This window comes from Myotis yumanensis, unplaced genomic scaffold (genome assembly GCF_028538775.1).
Source record: "Myotis yumanensis isolate MYYU_CA2020_CCGP unplaced genomic scaffold, mMyoYum1.0.hap1 SCAF_4, whole genome shotgun sequence".
Lineage (NCBI taxonomy): Eukaryota > Metazoa > Chordata > Mammalia > Chiroptera > Vespertilionidae > Myotis > Myotis yumanensis.
Window position 1 is genome coordinate 42,208,589 of NW_027223755.1, and position 19,921 is coordinate 42,228,509.

The 19,921-nt window shown below is 38.9% G+C and overlaps 1 protein-coding gene across 1 annotated transcript in view; it reads right to left on the bottom strand.

The window, feature by feature from the left end:
* The window catches only part of DMGDH (dimethylglycine dehydrogenase), a 53,750-nt gene that overhangs the window by 31,112 nt on the left and 2,717 nt on the right, over positions 1-19,921 (bottom strand). Inside the window, exons 3-7 of the mRNA XM_070412237.1 lie at positions 14,310-14,408; positions 12,691-12,855; positions 9,794-9,998; positions 6,235-6,483; positions 4,039-4,237 (exon numbers count right to left, since the gene is read on the bottom strand). Of these exons, the coding sequence (XP_070268338.1) occupies positions 4,039-4,237; positions 6,235-6,483; positions 9,794-9,998; positions 12,691-12,855; positions 14,310-14,408 (917 nt within the window). The remainder of the gene's footprint in view (positions 1-4,038; positions 4,238-6,234; positions 6,484-9,793; positions 9,999-12,690; positions 12,856-14,309; positions 14,409-19,921) is intronic.

The following is a 19,921-nucleotide window of genomic DNA, read 5'->3' on the forward strand; positions in this document are numbered from 1 at the left end:
GGCTGAGCAGGGGCTTATGGAGAGATGACCATGAAAAGGAGCTTCATGAGCAGACCTCTAAATGCAAGAAATTACAGGACTCAAATCACAGCACCTTAACAGCCAGGTTCTAAGTGCTTGGGAGGAGCTCAGCAAACATTGGAAAGGTCAATTAACTTTTACCAGGTTTGCTATTTGATAAAAGCAAGTGCCTAAATGTGTTAGAAGGCTATTTCTCCAGCAGAATAAAAACTCAGCAATGGGTAGTTCTCTTGATAGCTTAAAGAAGAAAGACAGGCCATCCAAATTATCCACAAACAACCCCACTAAGCTTTAAGAAAGCAAGAAAAATGATTAAGTATGTGCTTAAAATAATTATGAAAGACATGCTTAAAATGTTTATTCACTTGCCCAGGCCCCATGTATGAAATACAGCAGTTGCCATCTTTGAGAGCTAGAGGTACTGTATACAAGGCTTGAAACTGCATAAACTTTCACTGACATTTATTGAAAGTGCTTACCATTTTCCAGGCATTGTTTCCCTCTAACATGTACCCACTGATGAATTCTTCAGCAACTCTATTTTGCCAGTGAGGAAACCAATCCGCACACAGGTGTTAAATAAGGTCACACAACAATAAAGGGCAGATTCAGTATAAAAAGTCAGTCATCTGACCCCAGTGTATACTCCCTCTTATTGGACTTGACTTTGATGGTTCTATATCTTTTTTTTTTCAGCCAAGACACATGTGACAGAATTCACATCCCTGGCAGCGTCCTTGAGCATAGCCAGGCTTGTATTTTGGTTTCCTCTGGTCTCATTGTTACACCATCATATTCTTTCCCTCTCAACAATGCCCATGAGCAAACAAGTGGGGCAGGGTGCTAGTGTTAGGGGATAATCCTGAATCAAATCCAATTTCTTTTAAAAAAGTAAATCTTTTAATAATGTCCACTCTCTAACCATCATCAATTTATATGTAAAATGCCACATAACTAAGTGTTATGAAACGTCTATTGAGAGCCCCTGTTTTAGTAGCTAAAAGCATAGAATAAGGAGATCTGGGTATGATTTTTGTTCTGCCACTACTAGCTGCAGGACCTTGGGCAAGCTGTGTAACCACCCTGAGCTTTAATCTTCTCATTTTCTTTTCTTTTTTTTTTTTTTTTTATTAAAATTTTTTTTTTAATATATTTTATTGATTTTTTACAGAGAGGAAGGGAGAGAGATAGAGAGTCAGAAACATCGATGAGAGAGAAACGTCGATCAGCTGCCTCCTGCACATCTCCTACTGGGGATGTGCCCCCAACCCAGGTACATGCCCTTGACCGGAATCGAACCTGGGACCCTTCAGTCCGCAGGCCGACGCTCTATCCACTGAGCCAAACCGGTTTCGGCATCTTCTCATTTTCTTTATGTGCTCATTTTCTTTATAGTGTTGATGAAGAATGAATTGGCGTGACATTTAAAAGCACATAGTAGGCAAGCAATACCTGGTGGCTGTTGTAACAACAGAGGATGCCCAGTTGATAAGATTTTCATAAGGAAATAATGTATGAAGTGGAAGGGAACATGATGAGGAGAGTTAGGTTCTTCTTCCATCTCTAGCATTTATCTGCGGAACCTGTTTCTTCTCAAAGGCCCAGCTGCTAGGTTTTTGAGTGTCTGTGTCTGTTAAACTGTCAGATGTTACATTTTTAAAGCATTCTCCCCTCTTTAAATTTGCTGTTTATAATCAGTTCTAAGCCAAGAAAACAAGATTCAACTCAATATAATTAATTAAACTTTTTTGGGAGGAGGCACTGTGTTAGTCACCAAGAAGCAGAAAAACTTACTAGATTGTCATGAAACAAAAGTAAAACACCTTTATCTGAGGGTAATCTTTAAGGTAAATGATCACTGGCATATATGTAGACAGTTGACAAATACTTGTCCTATGGTCTGGTTGCACTAGAATAACAAACAACATAAAAATAAAGATTCCTGGACCCCTCTCCAGACTACTGAATCAGAATCTATAAGAGTGGTCTCCAGGAATCTGTTTGCTTGTTAGTTTTCCAGTTCAACACATCTTTCACGGATTCTAGAGACAAATAATAGGAATTTCATAGATCACATAAAAAGGAGAATGAAACACATGCAAGTGACCAACCATAAAGTTGAGGTTCTGTTTTTAAACATTCTATGAGGCATTTCTGGTGCTCAGCCAGATGTGGGCACCACTGGCCTTCATAAGCATGGAATGGATCACTGAGATATGCAGGGAGGGGCAGCTAATGTGAGCATCCCATCATAGTACATGAGAAATATCTTCGCTATTGTGAATGATGCGGCAGTGAACATAAGTGTACATATATTCTTTACAAATACGTGTCTCCAAATTTTTCAGGTAGATAACCAAAAGAAAGATTACTGGGTGATATAGTAGCTCTATTCATAATTTTCTGAGGAACCTCCAAATAAAAACCACATGATTTCACTCATATATGGGATATAAAACAAAAGACAACAAACAGACAAACAAAACAAACTCATAGATACTGATAACATTATGGAGGTTACAAGAGGGGGTGAGGAGTATTAAAAGGATACAGGGGATCAAATATATGGTGATGGAAAGAGATTCAACTTTGGTGGTGAGCACACAGCAAAGTATACGATGTCATAGTAAAAAGTTGTACAGTTGAAATTTATACAATATTATTAACCAATGTTACTCCAATTAATTTAATTAAAAACAAGAAAAATTACACATTCTGATTGTAATTTTAATACACAATTAAAAACTTTGTGCTTCAGTGGACACTATCAAGAAAGTGAAAGAACCCACAGAATGGGAGAGAAATTTTGCAAATCATGTATCTGATGAGGGTCGTATATCTAGAAAATATAAAGAACCTTACAATTTAATGATAAAAAGACAAAGAAATAATACAACTTTTTAAAATGGACAGAAGATACAAGTAGACATTTCTCCGAAGAAGATATATAAGTGACGTGCCAGAGACACACTTCCACATGCACAAGCCTATAAGACTCCATAGGTGACGACCTGAGCCCTCAGTGACATTACACCTTCCAGGCCCATATCTCCATCTGGTTTTCTCCCTCCGGATGTCCCAGAGACCTAAACTTAACACTTCAAACCCAACCTATTAAAAAATGACACTCATTTTTTGGTATTTCTCTCCCCATGGTCCTCAGCATCCAACCAGGGGTCAAGTTAGAAAGGTTGCCATTATTTGCTATTTTTATCTCTCCGTCAAACCTAATGCAATTAATCACCAAACCTAAATAATTGTACCTCCTGTCTCTCAGTCCTCACTGCTGCTTCCTTAGTTCAAACCGCAGCCTCTCTACTGTCGGCAGACAGCAGCCTAACCAGGCTTGCACCTCTGGTCAGACCCCACTGCCTTGTGCTCAGCTGCAGCCCAAGATCTAGCACTTGCTGGCAGTTATTAAATGTTAGTTGAATAAATATCCAAATAAAATGGGAAAGAAAAATAGAATATTAGAAGTTGTGACATGATAGTAAATGGGGTTTAACATTAATATTTAACAAATTAATGGCACAAATATTAGAGATGAAATCTGAAATGGGTGATGGAATCATAAATAGTAAGCAACCCGAGGAGTCATGAAAAAGCAAATCATGTTGGACAAACATGAATTATGGTGAAAACAGCATCAGATATGTTATACATTTGATTTTTTGAATTATCTGTGTCACATTGTATTATAAAAACATACTTGTAAGTTGGGGCAAACTGCCCTAAAGAGACACAAATAATGGAAATGGCAGAAAATATGCAAAGAGAAAGTTCCAGGAAATCATTGCCTTTCTGTATGCAAATCTTTAAAACCTATACAATTGATGAAACCATTATATAGTCAGAGTTTTAAGACTAAAATTTTTTATTACTCCCATTTCATTGGTCATGAAAGGGAAAAGGTTCTGTCCCTTTCCCCCATTCCACTTTTGACCTGAGATTATGGGACAAGACTGATCTAAAAGACACAACTCTATAATACATATTGAATTACATGGAGATACTCACCCAAAGCCTATAGCCACCCAGTAGTTTCTGAGTCCCTGATGGGGCCCCACCATAGGCAGAATGTCAGGAGAATAGGTGATAGGACCATTGACAATATTGATGATGTCAGCCTTTTTCAAGACCGGAACCATTTCCATGGCAGCTTCGACGTGTTCCATGATCCGGTCCAGATCTGACTCAAAGAGTTCCTTTCCAAACCCTGAAAGGACACACCATTGATCAGGATGGCACAGCTTCATGGACAAGTACTCTAATGTGATTTAAATCTCTGAATTGGGATACACTTCAGGATGGCCTGTTAGGAAGCTTTTCCCTCTTGTTTTAATATATATTTTAATATGGTTTTATTGATTTTAGAGGGATAGAGAGCTAGAAACATTGATGAGAAAGAGACATCGATCGGCCGCCTCCTACCAAGGATTGAGCCTGCAACCCAGGCATGTGCCCCGACCAGGGATTGGAGAGCTTTTGGTTCATGGGTTGACACTCAACCAGTGAGCCACGCTGGCCAGGCTCCTCTTTTCTTTTGTAAGTCTAATCTTGACATTCACTGTCAACAGATGAGTAAACACTATATTATTAAGAACAATAATGTTATTTCTTGAAACAATAAGATCATGAAAGTTAACCTTTTTAATTAATAGAAAATTTAAATTTATACATGGTAACAGTTTTCAGTATTTAATCCAATCACAAGTTTTAAAAATAAGCAGCAATTATTTGGTTTATTAAGAGAGATCTTTTATCCTTCAACTAACCATAAAATCTGCTTCATCTGCCCAGGTGGGAGTTTAGTAAGTCATACCAGGACACTGGGCTAAGTGGAAAACTACTCTGGGATCTAAGATGATGGATTTTAGATCCCTTTTAACTCTCAGCAGGGAAGGAATGGCACAGAGGCTTCTCTCCCTGAGCCCGCTCCCAGGCATATCCGAGGGCTTGGAGTGCAGTCTTCTTCTCAGTCCTACAAGGCACTGTGACTGAAGGCAGGGCCACAGGTGACCTTCTAAAAAAAATGTGTCCACCAATACTGATGATTTTCCCACACAGCAGCCAGCCAACTTCTTCCTGTTCCTCCCATGGACTGCATGTTGGGTCAGTGGCCTGGAGACCTACAGATCAGCAGGATTCGACCAAATCATGTGGGCGCTCAGGGCCAGTGAACAGTCTGGCTCTCCCTCCAACGGCAATTATTTAAACATTTGTTCAACATCTATTTGGAGGAGAGGCTGCCAGCATGGGGCAGAGCCAAGAGGGAGGCTCCCAGGTGTCAGATCAGCCCTCCCTCAGGGGTCAGGAGCTATTCTGCTCAGGCCCAAATGTGCACAGCACATTCAGTAAAACTAAAGCCCTCAGGTAACTGGCCCAACTTCTGTTGAAGGTGGTTTAGTGATCACTTGTGACATGGACAGAGGCATTCTTTGAGGAGCGGTATGGAGGGATTCAGTCCCTATCTCAAGTAGCTTATCAAAGTGTAATTCTAGAAAGTATAAATCCCTCCATTTCACATTATGATAATCGTGTCTCAGTGACATTTTAACTCCTTTTATAGATTAAAACCTGAACTACCTCCTTCATTGGCCCAATCTTTACCCCGGCTCTGCAGAAATGTTCCATGAATACCAGAAAAAGGTCCTTTTCCCTTCCAAACTTGAAAGAGAAACAATAGTGCCCCCTGTTTAGCACAGAGGCCTGAGCCTTTTCCTCATCACCTTATGCAGTAGATAGGCTTCAGTGTGTAGTCCTAACCTACCCTGCTCTATGACAGACTCCAAGGCTTTCTTTCTTAGCAAGCTGGATAGCCTGTCTCTGATATCTGTCCTGTTTCCAACTGTCAGAGCACAGTAGCAGCTAAATCTGGACACTAGACACAGCAGGAGGGGGAGTGAGGAAAGAGCAGGGATGCAGGAGGTAAGTGTGGGCAGGTAAAAATTACCTAGAGCCTTCCAAAGCAGTGGGGAGCATGTTTCTTCAGCTTCTCCACCACCAGCTGCCTCTTCTCTCTTTCCTTACTCCCTGATGTGATTATTCAAACGGAGAAGAGAACAGAGGTTACCTCAAACCCCTCACCCCCAATATCCCAGGTATCCAATAGTCTAGTGTTATGTCATCATCTTATTCTGTGGCCAGCCCCAGCCACAGGGAAGATAAAACATACATGCCTGCTATGCACACACTTCCATTTGCTACACTAACCTGAAGGGACTCCACTGGTGACCCATGAGTCCTGGACTTTCATTTTCTCCTGACTTTCATATGGACCAAACAAGAGCCCATCCCTTTCCTGCCGGAGGTAGTAAGAGCCTTCCAGGTCACGGAGCACAGGGAGTTCTTTTTTCAAAGCTTTTACTTCAGGGATAGTCGAAGTAACAACATATTGATGCTGAACCGGAATGAGAGGATGTTCAAGTCCAACCATTTTACCAACTTCACGAGCCCAAAATCCTGAAATAAAAAGACATTTTTAAATGTCACTATATCTGACACTGATCTAAGATGATTTTAGATCCCTCTTAACTCTCAGCAGGGAAGGAATGGCACAGAGGCCTTTCTCCTTGAGCCCGCTCCCAGGCATATCAGAGGGCTTGGAGTGCAGCCATCTTCTCAGTCCTACAAGGCACTGTGACTGAAGGCAGGGCCACAGATGACCTTCTGAAAAAAATGTGTCCACCAATACTGATGATTTTCCCATACAGCAGCCAGCCAGCTTCTTCCTGTTCCTTCTATGGACTGCATGTTGGGTCAGTGGCCTGGAGACCTACAGATCAGCAGGATTCGAGCAAATCCTGTGGGTGCTCAGGGCCAGTGAACAGTCTGGCTCTCCCTTCAACTGCAATTATTTAAATATTTGTTCAACATTTATTTGGAGGAGAGGCTGCCAGCATAAAATAGTTAGAAGAATTCAGTACTCACGGCAAAGTCTAAAGAATGTCATAATCTTTTATTTGTCATTGAAAAATTGAATGGGGAAAGACAAGACAATATTGTACATTGCCCAGGGTTTTGAAGATAATTCTGAAATCTAAGAAAACTCTATTCCTGAAAAACTATTTTGCCCACAAGCAAAGGTGGACAGAAAAAAACACACAAAAAATATATTTGAAGGAATAAATAAATAATTCAAATATATTAAAAGTACCAATGTTGATAAGAAAGACAGGAATGAGCTGGCTGTATCTGCAGAACAGGGATGATCAGGCATGGAAGAGGCCCCGTGTGGATGTGATCAACATAAACATCATAACCATGAACAAAGCCCTGCAGGTCAGTTCCCTCTGTTCCCCGGGCCCTCCTTTCCCCAAACTGTGGATGCCTAAAATTCCACAAATACAGAATTGTTCTGTTACTTTAAAATTTGAAAGCGTATATACTTAGGGAGAGGTAAAATTAAGTTTTCTCTGTTATTTTAAAAGTCTAATTTGAATATGTTTGTAAGATCTTTCCTTTTCAAAGAAAGGGCAGGAAGGCACCAGGAATCCAGAGCAGGAGGGAAGAGGTACCACAGCCAAGGGGAGTGGGCTTATAAACAGTGGAGATTCCCACAAGCAATGTTTCTCCCTTACAGTGCACATGGGGCTGTCCTATTGGTGGGAACAAATGCGATTTTTTTTCCTTTGCAAAACATGGAACCAGATAATTTGTGGATGAAAGGAGCCTTGATTACTCCCCCTCCCAACCCTCAGGGTGACCTCTCAGTTTACAGATGTGGACCTAAAGTGCAGAGAAGAAAACAGACCTGCCCAAGGTCACAAGGTCCCCGCCCCCCTCCCCGCCCGCCCCTGGAATGATCCCATCTTACTGTTTTTCTTGCTACAGAAAGACTTTATTTAAAAAATCCAAGACTCCTTTACTTGTAGAAAGGTATTTTAGAATCTAAAATGCTAATAATGATTATTCGTCAGGGATCTGGTGCTGCCTCACTCACCAAGGGATCATTTGGGGGGGGCGGGGAAAAGGGCTCTATGCTCTTGTTTGTTTCATAATTTGGAGTAATCATTCAAATGATTAGGGGATTTTATTTAAGTTATTTCTTTAGGGGTTTCACTTTCTAAATTTGTAACAATTTTTATTTCTGCTTTTTTTCAGAATCTAATAAGGATTTCTGAAGTCATTATCAAGTCCAGAGCTAAACACAGAATCATCAGTTATGAGTCAGTCTGGGAACCCAGATTATGCACTCTTACATACAAATGTTTATTTCTATTTAACCATCTAAATATCACTCTTGTGTTCTGTTGTTTTATTTTGGGCTAACAGCTAGGTTGGTTACACTTGAATAATAGCCCCAGAAAGGGGTATCCATATGTAAACCAGAAATCTTACTTGTGGGCATTAAAACTGTTTAATAGTCTTTAAATAATTTAGAAACTTAATTTATTTGTGCTGACAGGAATATGTAAATAATCAATGTCAGGATTTTGTAGGAAAATACAATAAAGTCACATATTCTAGTTACATGCATTAGAGAAGTTTTAAAATATAAAAAGCCCAAATATTTAGTTAGTAATTCTAAGCACTGCAATTTCCTCAATATATTTGTTCAATTAAAAACATAAATTGAATAAAATAAATTCTGTCCTATTCAAACATATTTATAATTTCTGAGTCTAGTTGTTACTTGCTTATTAATGCACTTCATCATTAAAATAAAGTGGAAACATATGCTTAAATATCATATATTACTTGAAAACCCATGGAAAAGTCTATGCTTTTTATCCTATGGGGGTGGTGTTTGTTGGCATTGTCCCCTCTACATGTCAATCAATTTAACCAAAATCTAGCCAGGATTACACTTCAACCCCTTCTAGATCACCCATCCAACAAGTGCAAAGGGAAGAGAGACAAATGTGGAGGGATCACCTAAAAAATGTGCCATTATCAACTGAAAACCACTGAAGAGTCAATAAAAAATGAACTTTGGAAATAGCTTCCATTTTAAAAAATTCAGTGACTGATATAAATGGAACTAAAATGAAGGGTACAGGTTTGTGGACTAGTTTCCTGGTTCTAGCAGGGGTGGGCAAACTTTTTGACTCGAGGGCCACAATGGGTTCTTGAACTGGACCGGAGGGCCGGAACAAAAGCATGGATGGAGTGTTTGTGTGACCTAATACAAATTCAAAGTAAACATCATTACATAAGAGGGTACGGTCTTTTTTTTTTTTTTAGTTTTATTCATTTCAAACGGCCGGATCCGGCCCGTGGGCCGTAGTTTGCCCACGGCTGTTCTAGTGTCTATACAGTGGCACTGATGGTTTATACAGTGACATTCACTGACGCAGAGTATCAGGCAAAATTAGGCAATTCTTTTTGGCTGAACACTGGGCTTCAGTTGGCATGATCCAATCACATTTCTGAATCATCATGTCAGGAAAATTCTTGAGTAAAGTTTACAAGGTTATGTCAGGCTCATGAATGTGAATACTAGAATTTGGTTATAAGTGTGAAGAAAGAGTGGACATAAGAAAGGAAAAAGGAGCATAATTTGGCAAAACATGACCTGGAGCAAAACAATGGAGCACGGAGAAGAATATCAAGTTTCGATAGGTAACCAAGGACAGAGTGGTAGCTCCACCGAGAGCACAGTGATGAAGGGAGGGCTTTGTAGCTTAGAAACAAACAAAATGTTTACCTTGGGAGCATCACAGTGTTTTAAAACAACATTCATAGTATAAACCATTACTTTATGGTATAATACCTTATTTATTTGCCACTTAAAGAACCTCACTAATTTTAAAAATGATATGACACTTACCTGCAGCATTCACAATTCTGTTTGCTCTCACAGATCCCTGTGGTGTTTCAACATCCCATGTTCCATCTGACCTGGGTTTCAGAGAAGTCACTGGTGCAGGATATTTTAAAAGGGCACCATATTTCCTAGCCCCAGCAGCCAGGGCCATCGTTAGAGAGTAAGGATCAATATGACCATCGCCAGGATTATACAATCCAGCTAAAATCTAAATCGATCATAAAAAATCAATATTCAAATGAGTATGTACTCATTATTTGGTGTAACTATATCTGCCTGCAAATGCTTAAAAAATTGGATTTGAAAAATGCATTGAGGCATCAGATTCATCAGTCATTTTCCTGTATCAAAGCTCAGACTTAGGCAGGACGTACACTGAGAGTTAAGTAGACAGGCTGAGAGAGCCTTGCAATTGTCTTCAATATCCATCTTCTCCTCTCGCCTCATAGAAATAAAAATGGTATGTTTATTTAGACACCTGGTCGCTAAGAACAGTTTCCAATAGTTGGCAGCTATAAGCTCCAGTTGATAGATAAAACTATTGCTAAGTTCTGGTCAATGAAATGCAAATGGAAGTGTCATGTGGCAACTTCCACAAACCATTATAAAAAGACAACTGGCATGTGTCCTTTGTCTCTCCCTTCTTCTTTGCCCCGTCCTCCATCGCCCAGTCTGGAATGCAGACAGATGGCTGGAGTTCTAGCTGCCACTTAGAATAAGAACAGAAGAGTCACACCCTAGGAATGACAGAGCAATGATTTGGAAGGTGACTGGGTCCCTGAAGTCTTCATGGAAAACAGCTAGCATTCAAACCCAGATTGTCTAAGTAAAAGAGAAATAAACTTCTATCTTGTTTAAATATTATTGGTTTCTGTCATTTGTAGTCAAATCTAATACTAACAGTTCAAATATTTATATTTAATTATTTAATACTGTTAGTAAATTCACATGCTAAATATATACCTGGTGTCAGAAAACTATAAACTTAATCCAGTCATTCAACAACTATTTCTTGAATACTACTTTGTGGTAGGGCTTGAGGCTAGTACTATGGGAGAAACAAAGAGCAAAACTCAGGTGAAACGAGTGAATACGCTGAAGTGGTATACGTATTTAGGTCTCAGCCATTCGACAAAAATCTACTGTGTACCAAATATGAGTCAGGAGATGTCAACTTTTTTGTCTGTGTCTGTTGAGATAATCATCTGTTCTTGCCTTTTATTCTATTAATGAAGTGCTACATTGATTGATTTTCAGATGTTAAATCAACCCTGTATTCTTGGAATAAATTCCACTTGGTCATGCTGCATAATCCTTTTTACATGTTGCTGAATTAAGTTTGCTAGTATTTTGTTGAGAACTTTTGCATCAATATTCGTAAGGGATACTGATATTTCTTTCCTTGTGATATCTTTGTCTGGTTTTCATGTCACAGCAATACTGGCCTCAAAGATGAGTTGGGAAGGGTTTAATTCTCTTTTATTTTAGGAAGAGTTTGTGAAGACTTGGTATTAATTCTTCTTTAAATGTCTGGTAGAATTCACCAGTGAAGCCATTTGGGCTAGGTATTTCTCTGTGGGAAGTTTCTGATGACTAATCCAATCTCTTGTTATAGGTTTAGTGCAAGAGACTTTCAATTTTAATGGAATTCATATTACTGTAACCTTTCAAATGTCACATTGGTGTTTTATAATGGGTATATCATCACAGTGATCCTATATCTATTTAATTTGGCATCCTGCCCCAGAGATGGAGAATACTCTTCTGACATGTCTCCATACTTAATGCCCTTGAGAAAAATCTGATGGTGAGAACTTCCAGCAAAGTATTCCAAGATTAACATATACACAGATATAAGCACATCCTCTCTAGGAGCAGTGATGGAATTTCAATGTAGACAATGCAATGCCACACCAGTCTGCCATCACAGTGGCATCACACAACACTATAGACAAGGGAGTGCCAACAGCCTGTAAAGACTCACAAGGGCAAACAACCCCAGCACCCAGATCAATGATACAAACCCTCTGGTATCAGATATGCTGCAGGAGTCACCAGGGAGAAACATAACCCTCCGCTTCCCTCAACAGTCCTACCCGGTACCTTTAGGTAGTATGTACAAAGGAGTCAGAGAATTGGGTTCAAATCTCTGCTCAGCTGTTTCCAGCTGGATGAGCTTAGATCCACTATGTAAACCATCTAAGCTACAGTTTCCTGTTTACGTAATATATACCTTATATTATTATTGTGAAGATAAAACGAGACTATGCATGTTAAGGGCTTAGCATAGTAACTGGTACATAAATATGTGCTGTAGTATTATGTAGTATAATCAGTCATTGTCATTATTATGAAAATTGGATTATCACCCAGCAAAAAAAGACAATTCTCAAGTGGATTCTTTTAGTCAAATCTGTAAAACTAGATAAATACCTGGCATAGAGCCTTCCAGGGAAGCATACATATGAGCTAGGGGATATTTGTGTAGCAACATAGTAGTACTTCTACACTTGATTTTGTAAAAAATTTTAATAACACAATCTTTCCTGGGATGATATACTTAGCATCCCAGGTTATTGTTTTATTTATAGTTCTCAAACAGAATCTTTATGTAAGGGAATCCCCAGATCTGGGGGACACAGTAATAGAAAGGTATCGAATATATTTCCTCAGTTGTCATAGGTGGAAAACTAATAAAATTTTTCATTACCTTTTCATATTTCATTTGGCATACACAGTAGCTCAGCTTGTAATTTACCCAAATTCCAGTATTAAACATTTGATTTTGTCATTTAAAATGTATGTACAAAGTTTTTCTATTTTTAATTAACAACTTCAAATAACTTTTTCTAATCTTAATTCCAGTCAATAAATAGTGAAAATGCCCTTAGGATAAATACCTTGTTCATGTTGAGTAAAGGGAACATCTCTTGAATTTTCTCAGGTTCAATAATATACTGTTCTGTTGCATGCCAGCCAGTCCGAGTCATTTGATATTTAAATTCATCTACCCTTATAGGAGTTGTAGCAATTCTGATACTACCTGGCTGATGGAATCCCACCACCTGTTATAATAATCCAAATAAACACACATCAATAAATCCTTATTTGGCACTGAAACATGATTCTTCTTCAGTACAATGAAAATGCAAATATACAACAAAAGAGATTTACTATCCAGTGAAAGAGATAACTACATAAACATATTTGGATCTTACAAAGAGACATTCATTCATCAACTATTTACTAAATGCCTACTCTGTGCCAGGCACTACACTAAGTCCCAGAGATGCTGTTATGAACAAGAGAGGCAAAGACCCTGCTTGTATAGAGCTTACAGGTGAAGCAGAGAGCTAATTGCATAAAATAATTACATAAGATAGTGTTAATGTACAGAGTGAAAGAAAATTATGTGGAAAAGAGAAAAACAAAGGATTTGAGGCAAGAATATGAAGAATCAGAATGCTGCAGTAATGAGATTGTGACTTGAAACAAACCTTCATTTGACATTTAATCGAAGTCCTTCAGTTGGCCAAGCACTCAGCTTGGCCCCGGGGTTACAGAGATAAATGATGCAATCTTTGCCCTCAGGTTGCTCATACTCTGTAAGGAAGACCAAACAGTAAAGCAACAACCACCATAGAGAGATGGGTGTATAAGAGAGGTATACACCAATATTCTTAGAACCAAGTGCCGTGTCCTCAGCTCGGCCTGACTGGTGGGTGGGCAAAGTCAAGGCCAGCTTCTCAAAGGGGATGACCCCCAGAAAAGATGGAGGGTAAGTGCTGAAATGGGAGCCAGAGGAATGTTGTTTCAGGCAGAGAGCCCGGCACATTCCAGAACTGTAAGTAATTAAGAAGAGCTGAAGCATCTGAGCATAGCAAAGAGCAGCAAGAGCAAATGCTGGAAAGGCAGGCAGGGCTCAGCTGTGCAGGTCCTCCTTTGTCCTGTAGGCCATGCGGAGCCATTTGATGGCTTTAGGCAAGGGAAATGGCATGAGGATTTTAAGTAGACGTCAGTCTTAGCCTATGGATATTCTAAGCCTGCCAGTTTATTTTGAGAATGCTAATAACTATGAGAAGAAATAAAAATAAAAGTGAGGGGCTTTTAGTGAAGTACTTTTCAAAGCCATGTCACAGTATGCCATGCACCGTTGTCAGATCCTTTGTCATCCGGTGGCTGAAAGGCTCTAATTTCTTAGTTTCTGGATATAGTAACTGACTAAAGATATTTCTGAAAGCTGCTGCTTTGTATGCTTTGTATTCTTCCTTCATTAAAAAAAGCGAGAAGAGTGGGTAATTACATGGGTAATATACTTCAAGAATTCAAGCTGATTGGTGAGCAAACTTCAGAGGCTCTTACCTTAAACTCTTATCAGATTTCTCTACCACATTAAACATTTCACATACCCTTGATGCCATTACATACAGCTATACACGATGATGTCAAAATCCTTCAGAGAGCTTACATATTTCTAAGACACTCACCTAAAAGTCAATTTCAAGTTAAACGCATTTACCTGTCCAGTTTCTTCTTCCAGTTTCTCATAAAGTTTGATGCTATCATAGTGTATTTTCTTCAAGTTTATTCCAGGATGAAAGTAAGTTGTTAAACCTGCCTTAAAAGCAAAGAGGAAAGGACATACTGAAAAAAATTAACATTCTGAAAATGTTGATAGCTTATCTGTTAAGCAGGAACTTATTGCTGGCAAGAAACGGAGCAGCACCAGCCAGCCCCTCGGGATGAGAACACATCAGCCGCAGTTGAGCAAATCCAGAGCATAAGGCTTGTTACACAGCTGTAAGAACAGTTTGAACAGTAATGTCAGAGCCAGCCAATAAACATATATATTAAGTCCCTAAAAGTTATCAGGAAAAGGGTTGTTTGAAGATTCAGAAATGGGATGATTTGGTAGGAAGTTTAGGAACATATGCCATGAGGTAGAATATGGGGAGATGGTATACAACGTGAACTCAAACCAGCAAATCATGGGTGTTCCCTTAAGGGGAAGGACTATAGACTAACAGAGTTTTCCTTGACCTAATCCCCACCATTCCCTTGAATGCAACAGCCCTCCTGTTTCCTTTGAAATTTCCACAATTCAAGAATTGGAATGTTCCTGGAAATTATAGCCTGGTGATTTGGTGAACAGACTTTTGTCATAGCTTTACTTGTCTGATGAGCACATAGATTGTATCCCACAAATATTTGTTGAATAAATACTAAGTAATAACTCTCAGGAAAAAAATATGTAAATGTTAGCATGCCAAAAACCCTTTTATCAACTCAGATGCAATGTAGTATCCAGATAAAGAATCCCAAGCAATTATACGAAGCAAGTTCTTTCGGTTAAGTGTCTAGGGCCCCAAATTGCAGCTAATGTCATTTGGAAAGTTCATCAAATAAAATCTGTTTAGGAGTATTTATAAGGTTCTTCTATGGTAGTGGTGGGCAATTGGTTCTCCGGAACTCAAAAACACCCCATCTAAAGGTTCATCAATCCTTCCTTATGGACCAGAATCCCCAGGCTTCTATCAAGCACTTCTTCAAGCATTTGGACATATGCTTGAACAACAGCTACTTGTTGTTTCTTTGTTGTTAATCCTCACCTGAGGATACTTTTTCCCCACTGATTTTTAGAGAGAATGGAAGGGAGGGAGTAGGTGGGGAGAGAGAAAGAGAGAGAGGGAGGGAGAGAGGGAGAGGGAGAGAGGGAGAGAGACATTAATATGAGAGAGACACATCAATTGGGCCTCTCAACCAGGGCTGGGGATCAAACTCACAACAGATCAAACGTGCCCCTTGACTGAGAAACGGACCTGTGACCCTTTGGCTCACGGGACGATGCTCTAACTACTGAGCCAAACTGGCCAGGCCATGCACAGCTACTTTTTTTGGGAAAATCCTGGCCCAGCTTATAAGTTCTCTCATAGTATAGCCCCATTATGATGGAACTAAAAGTTGGGCTCCTTAACTTTCAGCCAAACACTCTACTTTCCTTTTACAGTGGTTCTCAACCTTCTGGCCCTTTAAATACAGTTCCTCATGTTGTGACCCAACCATAAAATTATTTTCGTTGCTACTTCATAACTGTAATGTTGCTACTGTTATGAAACGTAATGTAAATATCTGATATGCAGGATGGTCTTAGGCGACCCCTGTGAAAGGGTCGTTCGACCGCCAAAGGGGTCTCGACTCACAGGTTGAGAACCGCTGCTTTACATGCTTAGTATCATTGTGCATATGATCTTTTTTAGTTCAATATAGGGAATCCCTGGCCTTCATTTATCTGCTAGAGAACTCAATTTTGTCTTTCCTATAGCTCCCGTCATTTGAGGAAACTGATATTCATGAGCACTGACCTAGAATTTTGGGTCACCATTCACTCCTCAAGATACTTTAAATTTTAACCTAGGTTAAGCCAGATAGTTATATACCATCTACACTACATCACCCCAGAAAGCTATTTTCATGGAATGAGCTGATGATCTTTCATCTGAAAGAGTTACATAAGTTAGTTTTTATAAAACTGTTATTCAAAAAAATTTAGCCCAATATCCTTCACTTAGGGAAGAAATTTTTCCAGGAGTTCCTGATCAAGGAAAAGTTAGTCTTCTAGTACCATAGTGAAATAATGTACCTATCTCCACTGAAAAACTCATACTACTCTAGTTTACTTGCTGCGAGGTCAGAAGTAAGTCCTGAGCTTAATTTATTTTGCCAGGCATGAAATTATATTATTATTATTTTGTATCCTATTCATTTTTTATTAACTGATTTTTTGTTTTAATCTGTGTTTAAAACTTAGGGTCAACCATATCTGTGCTTTTATTATAAGTTATCCGAATATAATATCTTACATGGTAGTTATGGTTAATTTATGTAAAATGTTTTTCTGTTTTAATCTTCAGCAAGGTTATATTAAATGGGAAGTTTGGAGAAGGAGAAATATTGTTCTTATCCTTCAAGATTTTATGGTCTGATTGAATCATGAAACTTTCATACTTAAAGCAATAAAATCAAAAGCATATGATTAAGTGCTGGAACGTATAAAGACATAAGAACCAAGGAAAGAAAAGATGCTGGAAAGGTCACAGATGTCTTTAAGGAAGACAAGAAAAAGGTTTACATTTGATTTGAAGAAAGAAAATAATTGTAGTTGGCAGAGAAGTTAAAATAGGGAAGATAAATCAGAGATACGAATAATCAGTAGAAACTATGGCCCTTAGAACAGTGGTTCTCAACCTTCTGGCCCTTTAAATACAGTTCCTCATGTTGTGACCCAAACATAAAATTATTTTCGTTGCTACTTCACAACTGTAATGTTGCTACTGTTATGAATCGTAATGTAAATATCTGATATGCAAGATGGTCTTAGGCAACCCATGTGAAAGGGTCATTCAACCGCCAAATGGGTCACGACCCACAGGTTGAGAACTGCTGCCTTAGAAGAAAATAAAAATTTACGAATTCTTATTATATAAATAAATAAATAGGAAACCTCTTCTTTATAGTAGACTAATAATAATGAATTAATGAAAAGAATGATGGAGTTAGAAAAAACATCAGTTGAGCTAGTGATGCAGTCCTATCCATCTCTTTAATAATCTTTCCCCCTTTCACGAGCCTTAACAGCCTCAAAAAGCCCACTGACCTATCTCAAGCCATCCTATATCCCAGAGGCGCCAAATCTTTTATCCATGTACTCACACCCAATTAAAAGTTTGAGCACACCCTATAAAACATGTGCATTTCCTGATGTTCATGTGATGGTATAAATATGTGTCATTAAATTAACAGAGATCATAAAACACAGAAAAACAACTATTAATGAATTAAATATTTAAATAATTATTTTGTTCATTGTGTAGAAAAGCTTTGGAATATTAAGTTTATATATTGGCAAGGGCTATGTGATTAATATACTTTATTACTAAAAATATATATTGGGTTAACCTTGGTAACACAGCACTGTGAAGACCTACATCTAGGTTTGTTGTATTTTGAGAATGGTTTGAATGGCTGTGATAGCTGGGGAAGCTACCTGTCACTGATAACGAGATCTTCATGAGAGAAGTGCACTCTCTTGTCTGAACTCTATGCATCTTGACACCACTTCCTCCATCCCTATCACACCTACATAAGGTTTCCATTGAAGTGTGACTATTAATGTTTCATGTTCTCTTGTTCATCAGTTGTTGTTATAAGCTAATTGGAAGGAATTGCATTTTTATATTTTTAAATAAATGGGTACAAATACCACTGAAACTCCTCATTTGAAAACATTTTAGATGGGTTAAAAAACGTAACTTTTGCATATATGAAAGTTTTTGTAGGTGATACATATCATTTTGGCCAGAAAAATTTAATAATAATTTCAACATTTCTAAACATCCCATTTCAACATTTTCTCTTCCCAACAGGACTGTTTTGGGGGAAAAAAAAAAGGGGCAGAAAAGATAGACTATGTCTTGTGTCCTGTGTCTATTTTTTAGGACACTGTCTTTTTGTAAAAGAAAAACTTTAAGTTTCACAGTCCTTTTAATTATTACAATGACACCAACAAATCTCCATGTAGTACAACACTCTCAAGGTTAATCCCTCCCCTTTTCATCACCCATTATTTTACTTAAAGCCCTGGTTCTATAAAATGAATCACAAAGGTGATATCCTACAACACCTGATCTGCAATGTGTCATGACAGACTGAAGACCAAAGAACAAGTGAGGACACTCCCGTTGTAAAGTTCCCACCTCTCTCTTACTCAGTCCCTTGGAATAATACCCAACACATCACCCACATCAAAGGTAAGGGCTAGTTAGAAACACTAGGAAAGTTTAATTTCTTTCTTACATTTTTAGTTGAAAATAAATAGGAAGTTCTAATATTGTCTTTCTACACACCATATGGATCATCTGTCATCTTTAGTCCTCAGCCCTCCAAACCACCCACTATCTTACCATCCCCAGGGGCAGCCTCTCCTGGGAACCCCAAGCTCCAAAACTGCTTCTCATTCATCCTCTCCCCTACCCCCACCCTACAAGAACTGCTCCACATTAGTAGGAGTGTCAGGTGCTGACAAAGCAGTCTCATTGAAATTCAGCAAACCCTCAGGATTTTTGGATTTGTGGCTTCGTTTTGAATACTCACATGGCAAGCTGCGCCTTCCTGCCTAAGCACCGATTCCTACACTCCCAGACAAGTTTAACCTGAGCACATGTTATACTTCGATGAGCCTGCCTTTATTTTTTGTATTCTACCCCTTTAACTGGCTCCCTAACCTTCCACATTCTCATATGTGCTGCAAGTATTTCTGTGTTAAAAATTCCTAATACATGGGGTTTCTTTCATGTTACTCCTCAGAGGGAGGCCTCCTTGACTTGCAAAACTGCATAGAATCGGGTTCCCAGGGCAACCCTCTTTTCTTTTCCTTTCCTTCATTTCTCTGGGGGCCAAGTAGCCTGGCTTCTGCTGCCTGACTCCATCTTGAGCCCACACTGCATGAATCCAATTTTGTAAACCATTGCATAATACTTTGTTCACAAACCAGGACAATGCCTTTCCCACCCACTCTGGTATCTCTTTGCTTAAGGGAAATTGTTTTGCACAGTTAACATTTAACTAGAAACTTGTTATTAAAAACTTGGCCCACTTTTCTTAAAAGAACTTGGGTTAAGGGTATGTTGCCTTTTTTTTAATTCTTGGAATGTCTAAGAAGTAAAATTGCAGGGAATTCAGTTATCTATTCTCTAATGCAGGCCACATCAAATATAAGTGAGCAAATAAGTAATTAAAATATTAATAATATTTAACAAGCTGAAAGTGTTAAAGGGTGAAGCCTCTCACTTAGTATATTTCCACGTGCCTAAATTTCCCTCTGCCTACATGCTCTTGCCTGGACAGCCTCCCAACCCCCTCACTCACTCACTTCTACCTGGTCCCTACTCTTTAAAATAGCCTCCTGACTCTCCCTCCTCCATCATTCTTTATCCCTTTACCCTCTTCTTCATGACACTGATTACTCCCAAGCGCTGCTTGTGTGTTTTCTGTCTGCCCTGCGCAAGTGTGGCTCATGGGGGCAGGGACTTTGTTTTGTTCACTGCTGTGTCCTCCCCTAAAAGCACTGGCTAG